The sequence below is a fragment of the Mesoplodon densirostris genome, chromosome 8, assembly GCF_025265405.1.
Source record: "Mesoplodon densirostris isolate mMesDen1 chromosome 8, mMesDen1 primary haplotype, whole genome shotgun sequence".
Classification (NCBI taxonomy): Eukaryota; Metazoa; Chordata; class Mammalia; order Artiodactyla; family Ziphiidae; genus Mesoplodon; species Mesoplodon densirostris.
The window spans coordinates 19,484,065-19,492,786 of NC_082668.1; the positions used below are offsets into that span (position 1 = coordinate 19,484,065).

Consider the following 8,722-nt stretch of genomic DNA (forward strand, 5'->3'; position numbering starts at 1 on the left):
AGCTAAATATATGGAGCTTTGTCTGAGCACTCAGCATGTGTTATATAAGCCTAATAATTCTGTATGGTTGGTACTATGATCCCCATTTTACAGATGAAGAGACTAAGGTACAGAGGTTATGTAACTTCCCCAAAAGCCACGCAACTAAGAAATGGGGGATCTGGAGTTGAGCCCAGACCCAGACAAACTGGCCTCAGAGCCCAGCAGCCCATCTCCGCACTGCCTGTATTGGGGGCAGGCAGTGGGCAAAGGGAGATCTGGTAACTACCATCAGCTGAGCTGCCCTCCCTCCAGGAAGGTCCATGGTTACTAGGACCACCCAGCGAGATGCTTTCAGGAACTGGCAGTGTGACCCTGACCAGGGCACGCTCTGTCTCTAGGTCTCAGTGTCCCCACCTGTACAATGAAGGAGTTGGGGGAGCTGATATTTGTTGCAGCCTTTGCCAGCATCGACCTTCTAGGTTTTCTTAGACCCACGGGTCCAACACTGCTCCCCACATCAGCAGATAAGGAGGGGGTGCGCAGAGGCCAGGCTGGGCCTGAGTGTTTTCACCTTCCTACCGTCCTTCTATTCTGGGCAGGCTGATGGTCTGCAGAGCACGGTGGGGCTCACACCCAGCCAGGCGGGAGGAGGATGGCAGGGAAGCTGCCTGGACTCGCTCATTGGCTGCACTCAGCCAAAGGCCAACGGGGACAGAGGAGGTCATCTCCTTTCCATTGGTGCAGCCAAGATCCAGGTGAGGTAGGCGTATGCCCCTCACTCCCTCACAAACTCTTCCCAGAGCCCACCTACCCCTCAGTCCCTGAGTCCTCAGTGAGGTGGGGGTGAGGGCAGAGCCTGAGCTGTTGATCCTTCATCAGCTCGGAGCTGGGATGTCCAGATAGACGCCCACTCTAAGCGCCTCTCCCTTCTGCCTCAGCCTTCCACTCAGAGCATTAGTGGGTGAAACTTGCTGCCTCCCGTTCCTCATTTTCTATCTGGGGAAGTGACGAGAAAGCAGGAAGGAGCGGGAGTGAGACCTCGGCTGGACCCCCAAGACCCTCTGCTCCCTCAAAGCCCTGAGTTTTGTCCCTAGGGAGCATCCCAACCACTCATCTTTCCCCCACCAGATTCCACCTCCACATCCTGAAGCCTCCACCCCTGTCCCTTTAGGATCCTCTAGGGTCCTGGGACACCCCCCATTTTCCCCTAGACTCGCCTCCCACACTCCTCCTTGGTTCCTTCTGATTTTTATACCCTCCCCCAGCAAGGAGGAACACCCCAGGAGCTACAGCAAGTGAAGAATGCAAGAGGCCCCACAGAAACCCCTCCCCCAGCTGGACTTCCCAGCCATCCTCAGTCAGGCAACCCAGGACCAGGGATCCTGCAGAAAACCTGCCCACTTCCATCCAAGTGCCCTGAAGGCCCAGGCCTCCTCACTTCCTGAAGTCAAGCAGTGGGAGAGAAAGGCCTTGAGATTACCAGTTCTGACCGGAGTCACCAGGTGCTGCATGGCCGCAGGTGGGCTCCTGTCCCAGAGACTCATCTTCAGCCAGCATCCATCCTTAGTGTGCCCCTCCAGAGCCAGGAAGCCCCACAGGTACCCAGAGACTCCAGGCCACCTGGGGACCACATCAGCTTTGCTAATACCCCCCTTTGCCCCTTCCTCGGAGTGTATTTACTTCCACTCCCCCTGGGTCGGGGGACCTTGTACGGTGCACGTGTTTTAACTCCTGCTAGAGCAAGGTGCCAACTGCAGCCTAGTTCTGGGGTAATCAGGATGGGAAGAGTTGTGAGGGTAGATGGTAGGCTGGGACGACAAGGGGTGGGGAAAGATAGAAGAGAAATGGTTGCGGGGGATGGAAGGGGGATCACGAGTCTACCATTTGCCACAAATTAGTGAGAACAAACGAATGAGAAAAGGAAGGGAAAGAGAGAGATGGGATGGAGAGGTAGAGAGGAGACAGAAGGGAGATGGGAGGAGGAGGAACTAGATGGAAGAAGAAGGAGAGACCTAGAAAGGGGGAGGAAGGACAAGCCACTAAAAGTTGTGCGGGAGACGCCCCAGCGCTGGCCCAGAGGCCTGGGAGCCCCGGAAAGGCAGGAAACCGGGGAAAAAAACAGGGAGACAGGGAAGGAGATTGGGTCTCCAGGGAAGAGCAGAGAGTGGGAGAGGAGAGGAGGGAGGAGTAGCGGGGATGGAGGAAGGGGGGTAGATAAAGGGAGCAACGGCTGCCGACCCGGAGCGCAGCGACAGGAGAGAGGGAGGGAAGCGGAAATTTAAAAGTGAAGATGCAGATAACGCAGCCTGGAGACGGGAACCCGGGTGGGGGTGGGGTGGGGGGAGGAGAGGAGAGTGGAGCGGTGAGGTGGGGGGGATGGGTGAGAAGGAGGGAGCCCCCCACCCCGTTGTGGCCCTGGGGTTCCGAGGTGGGGCCGGGTACCCCGCCCCAATCCTGTTTGCTCAGAGTCCGGGAGGCAGAAAAGAAATGGGCTCCTGACCCCTGCCAGAGCGCGAGGCCCAGGCCCATCCCCCGCGCGTCTCCCGGGTTGCGGGGTGCGGGGGGCTGCCGGGTGCGCTTGGCTGCCGCGCTGCAAGTCGGAGACTTTATTGCGATGGGGCGATAAGAGGGGCGGGGGCGGGGTCCGGGGGCCCGAGGCTGCAGCTCTTTAATTAAAACGGAAATTGCGGCCCCTGCCCGCGCGGGGGCCCGGAGGGTTCCGAGCAGCCTGGTAGCTGGGAGCATCGCTCCAGGACCCCTCCATCCCCCGCCACACCCGGGCAGCCCCCTCCCGCCAGGCCTTGCTGGACCCAGCGCCTTCTCCCTGTCACCCGCTGTCGCCTCGGGCGGGGATCGGTGCCCCGGAGCGCAAAGCCTGACGCGATCCCCCTCTCCCACCCCCACCCCCCACCTCCCACCGCCCAGGCCCTGGCGGCGATGAGACAGAGCGGCGCCTCCCAGCCCCTGCTGATCAACATGTACCTGCCAGGTACCAGGGACCAGCCGGGGGCTGGAGGCACCACGACCCGGGGCGGGAAGTCTGGGCTGGGGCTTGGGAAGGGGATACTGCGGTCCAAGGGAAGGGGGCGCGGTCCAGAGAATCGGATCTCTGGGAGAACTGAGCAGTCTAGGGCACTGGGAAACCTTAAAGGCAGATGGAGCTCTTTGGGGTTTTAGTGTGAGGTTTAGAGGACCTGAAGTGAGCAGATTGGGAGCCTGGGAAGCCAAGAGTGCCAGCTCAGCGGCTGAAAGAGCCTGGCAGGGGGAGCAGAGGTCTACAGTGTGGTAGGGGGCTCAGTGCGCGTGCAGTGTTGGGAGGCTGTGGTCAGCCGGGAGTCTCCCGTGCACCCTCGTGGCCCCTCACCTCCGTGCTCCGAGCGTTCCCACCAGCCCAGCTTTCCAGGCGCCCTCTCCTCTCCGGTGGGCTCTGCGCGCTCCGGCTCGCTGGCGCAAACCCCGCTCGGCTTTATAAGGCTCCCGCCGGCCCGTTCAGAAAGCGGATTTCCTTTTTCCTGGACGCGTTTCCTGACTTGGGCGTTATGGAGGGGCTCCGCGCGGCGCGCGCCCGGGCCAGGCTCCGGGAGGAGGAGCCGGACGGATCGGGCCCCCAGCCTCGCGCCGGGGAGCCAAGGCACCCCCCAGTTCCCCCTTGAGCCTTGGCCCGGGGCCCGTTCGGCCAAGTCGGCAACCTCCGCCTGGATCTGCCTGACTGTTTTCTCCTGCTGCCACAGATCCCGTCGGAGACGGTCTCTTCAAGGAAGGAAAGAGCCCGGGGTGGGGGCCGCTGAGCCCCGCGGTACAAAAAGGTGAGCTGGCCGGCGGGGTGGACGGGCGGAGGCGAAGACAGTGGATCGCGTCCGGGGTACCCACAGCATACGGACAGGCGCCACTGCCACCAGAACAGAGGGTGGGAGCGATATGCAATGCTGGGCTTTGGGAAACAGAGGGTCGGGGCATGATTGTGGGGAGGCTGGGGGTGGGGGGAACATTCATTTGGCCTTTGGCTCCTGCACCTGCTGAGTCCCAGGGTTGAACTCGAAGGCCAGGGCAGACGAAGATCCTCTCCCCACCCCCTTTTCAGCTGGGAATGTTTTTCCTGCTGTGGGGCTGGGGCTGAGGTGCTTGGTGTCATTTCCCTACTGGCAGCGGGAGCCCAAGGCATCGGCACCGCCCAGCAAGGTGACCCGGAGAATTATTCCCTGGCCACTCCAGGCCGAGTCACCATTAGCACCAGGGCCAGCACCCACCTGCCCCACTGGCCCATGCCAGGCTCTGTGAGCCAAGTCCTCTGGGCCGTTGCAGTTGATTCCCAGGTTGGCCACCCACTCTCTGCCGGTGGCTAAATTATCCTCGGTTTTGCCATGTTGGCAGCCAAACCTGGCCGGCCTTCCAGGCCAAGCCTCCTCACAGGTCCCCACCCAGTCGGTACCCTAGATCTCACCAAGTTACCGTAACCAGAAAAACAAGGTTGGCAAATGCTTTATCCAAAAGGGAACACAACACCCAACAGGAATGAGCTTCCAAGCCTCTACGTCCCTCAGTACCAGATGCACATTTTTACCCAAATCTTCCCTTGCTTCTGACCCTAAAATTCAACGCTCCTGACCTGGAGCCAGGCAGCTTCTCACCGGGCTGGTGTGGAGGGACTGGGATCAAAATGATGTTGGAGGGCAGCATCTGGGTCCTGAGCGAGTTGTTGAAAAAAGCAGAGTTTCAGCAGGCTCAACTTGAAACAATCAGACAGTTCTGAGGAAAATCCCTTTTATTCTGAAAGAGTGTGTGGTGGTGGCGGGGAGGGCGGGTAATGCTATCAAGATTTTTCTCCAACTGTCTGATTGAGGCTCCAAGACAGAGAAGCAGGAGTTCTCTCTCACTACCCACTTACCCGGGAAAGCCTCCTGGCCGTTTTTAGCAACCCCCCAAATCCAGACGGGGCAGAAGAGTCTAGAGATTGGCCAAAGATGGGAGGAGGCAGGGAGCCAAGCAGAGAGGCTTCCCAGTCTCCTCTCCTCTTCTCAGAGCGGCGCATCACGCCCTCAGGGAACTACGACACCTTGGTACCCTGGGAATCCCGCCTGTTTCGAAAAAAGAGGCCGAACCGGAGTAGCCCCAGCACCAGACGCTGGCAAGGATGGGGAGACTTCAGAGGCTGCCATTCCTCTCACGCTTAGGGAGCCACTGTGCCCATTCTTGTCTGATGTGGTACCTCGAGGAAGGCAGCCACACCTCATCTCCACCTCGGGCAGGGAGTCCAACTGTATGCCTTGTCCGGTGGCTGGGGTGATCCTGCTGCAGGCCTGCTTCTTCCTTCTGGATCTCTGGACGTGGTCCAGCTGGGATGCGGCAGTCTAACCACCTATGTAGGCTACCCTGTGCGGTTGTGCAGGCTCTGCACCGAGTAAGGGCCCTCAGCCGAAGGGCTGATATCCCGCCTTTGCTCACCTCTGAGAGCCCTGTGCCTTGGAGCGCCTCTACCTCTATACAGAGGAGGTGATGCTTCTCCTTCTCACCCCAATTCTCACAAAGCTGTGCGCCCGCGGGGTTGCGTCCTCCTTAGTGGGAGACTCGTTTCCACTGTGCAAAAGCGCGGTACTGGCTAGGGACGGCTTTGCTGATCAGCCTCTCCCTGGCCAGCCGCTCCAGCTATGCCCAGTTACACAGCTGGACGTGCCATTTTCCTCCCTGATATCGGTCCCCACCCCCGACTCGAGGGGGAGGGAGGTCGTCTCCCACCTCACCTCTTCCCCCGCCGCTAGCCTCCCTCATCCCGCCGGTGGCTGACTGCCCCCCTTGCCCACAGGCAGCGGCCAGATCCAGCTGTGGCAGTTTCTGCTGGAGCTGCTGGCTGACCGCGCGAACGCCGGCTGCATCGCGTGGGAGGGTGGCCACGGCGAGTTCAAGCTCACGGACCCAGACGAGGTGGCGCGGCGCTGGGGCGAGCGCAAGAGCAAGCCCAACATGAACTACGACAAGCTGAGCCGCGCGCTGCGCTACTACTACGACAAGAACATCATGAGCAAGGTGCACGGCAAGCGCTACGCCTACCGCTTCGACTTCCAGGGCCTGGCGCAGGCCTGCCAGCCGCCCCCCGCGCACGCTCACGCCGCCGCGGCCGCCGCGGCCGCCGCGGCCGCCGCCGCCCAGGACGGTGCGCTCTACAAGCTGCCACCCAGCCTGGCTCCACTGCCCTTCCCCGGCCTCTCCAAACTCAACCTCATGGCCGCCTCGGCCGGCGTCGCGCCCGCCGGCTTCTCCTACTGGCCGGGCCCGGGCCCCGCCGCCGCCACCGCCGCGCTCTACCCCAGCCCCGGCTTGCAGCCCCCGTCCGGTCCCTTCAGCGCGGTGGCCGCCGCCTCGCACCTGGGGGGCCATTACCACTAGACGGGGCGGCCGGATGCCCCGTGGCCTCTCCCAGGCGCCCAGAGCCTCGCTCAGTCCCATCCACATCCCGGTGAGGGGCCGGCGCCTCCGCCGCCGTTTCTTCAACCTCAGATTTTACTCCGCCCGCTGCACCCAGCCCCGGGGGAGGGGGCTTGAAGTCGCCTCAATCTTCCTTTAACACCGGATTTGCCCCCCCCCCGCCTCATCCCGCAACCCCCGAGGGAGGGTGACTGTGCCTGCATTTCCTCTAACCTTCTTCTAGACCTCAGATCCCTGAAAGGGGTTCTCGGGTCTCCCCTGATTTTTCCTCCCCTCCATCTGTACTTCCCTCTGGCTCCTGGAAGCCCCTCCATTATGACCCCTCTCTTATTCCAAATTTTCTCTCTCTCTCTCTCTCTCTTTTTTTTGTCCCCCACGGAGCTGCCCCGATTCCAGTATGGCCGAGGCCCAGCAGAGTCCACCTTCTCCTCCCCTGGCACCTCAGCGGGCTTGGTAAGGGCCGCGTCTCCCTTGACACTTCTAGGTAGCTTCCGGGCCCCCTTCCTCCCGTCCCCAACCTCCCACAGGACTGCCTTGTGTTTCTATTCCCTTCCAGACCTATTAAAGCTCCCAAGCTCCCCGCTGCCTCTTCTCTCTGTTCTTAGCTGCACCAAAACCTTGGCGGGGGGGCGGGGTGGTGGTGGTGGTGGAAAAGGTAGTGAGACGCCCACCTTAGGCCTGAGCAGAAAGGCTTGCCAAGGAAAATCTCGAGAGAATGGGGGCAGGCAGGCTTGGGTGCTACTGGAGGGGGGCGCGGAGCCTCTAGTGCGTGGGCTCCTGCTGCAGCGCCCGTCCTACCTGGCAGTCGAGCCCAGCCTGCCTCATCCGGCCTTCCACTTGCCCCTTCACCCTACCCCATCCCAACTTCCCTCCCAACGCGCAGCGGCATGCCACCTTCCCCCATCTCACCCATCCTTACGCAAGTTCCTCACCTCCTCCCAACCTCCACCCCGCCTTGTCTCATCTTCACACCATCTCAGTCTTTCCCCAGTCCCTCCATTTCATCCCCTTCCCCACCTCTCCTCTCCTCCCCATCCTACCTTCACTCAGACTTTCTCTCTCACTCCCACTCACAAACGCTCCCCCCCACCCCGTCCCCCTATCTCCAGCGCTATCTTTTCTCTGGATCTGCCACCTTGTTTTCAGGAGAGACTCTCCCCTTCTGCGCCTGCCGCTCCCCTCCGCGCTGGCGGCTGCAACCTCCTTCTCGCGGGTGGCGCGCGCCCTCTGCTGGTCTCAGGAGGGTAAGCCAGAGCCAGGTTTTGCAGCTAAACTGAGAACCCGACACTTCAGGCCAAACTTGGCTTTCACAGAGGAGGGTGAAAGGGGGGAACCCTAGCCCTGTACCCCAAGTCCGGCCTCGAGAAGTCTGGGAAGTGGGTCAAGTGGGTCATCCTCCTGGCAGGGCCATTTTCCTCACCACCTGAGGCCCTTTGAATACTGTGCCCACCGGGGTCCATGGCTCTTATGCTTTCTCCGAGCCTTTTACAAAACCTGTTGGCAGGAAAATTGCCTTGAACGCGTTCCTTTAGGCGGAAACAACACGGGGGAGGTACCTGAGTGATAGCCAGAACTTTGAGCTGCACACCAAGGCAAGCCCATTGCTCCCCCTTCTCCACGGTCCTAGTGTTTCTTTCCCAGGAGCCGTATCTCTTCCTGGACCAAAGGTTCCTTGCTGGTTGGTGGGAGAGTGCCTGGGTTCCCACAAGGCAGTTGAGGAGATTCCCCTGTGCCCCATGGGCTAGAAGGGAAAATGCAGAGGGAAGGCAGGACAACTAAGTGCAGGGAGGGTCTGAATGCCCCTTCCCAAAGGGAATGAAATCATCGAGGTCCACCTAGGAAAAGAGTCTTCATTTCTTTTCATTTCATCTTCACTTTATTTTTTCTGGTTTTCCAAATAACACACTCAGCATAGAAAATTTGGAAAATACACAATAAGGGCTCCATGAAATATTAGTTGAATTAAGCATGTAATGAAACATGGGGAAAAGTCACCTACAGTCTCATTACACAAAGGCCACTATTTATAATGCTTTGTCTTAATCTCCTTTTTCTCTGTGCCCTTTGGAATTGAATGGTACCCTGCTTTAGTCCCTTAACATTCTGGTATCAGCATGGTCCATGCCGTTGTTATGCTCTCTAGACCTCATGGGGTAAGAAGGTGGGATCATGTATTCCAAGGAGCAGATGGCCAGGGGAGGAATCCAGCCTGGTGAGGGCCTCAGGGACTTAGAGGGAGAGGCAAAGGGCCTCTTTGCAGGGGGCAGAAGCTGGGAGGGAGAAAGAATGCACTGGGGAGACAGAGCCAGGTTCCAGAAAG

At 60.0% G+C, this 8,722-nt stretch overlaps 1 protein-coding gene across 1 annotated transcript; it reads left to right on the forward strand.

Annotated features, from left to right (window-relative positions):
* The first annotated feature begins 403 nt into the window (after positions 1 to 403).
* On the forward strand, positions 404 to 6,363 carry FEV (FEV transcription factor, ETS family member). The gene is given in 6 exon segments (XM_060105928.1): positions 404 to 517; positions 582 to 737; positions 2,736 to 2,846; positions 2,848 to 2,971; positions 3,714 to 3,788; positions 5,783 to 6,363. Coding segments are annotated over 6 exon segments (1,161 nt in total).
* The last annotated feature ends 2,359 nt before the right edge of the window (positions 6,364 to 8,722 follow it).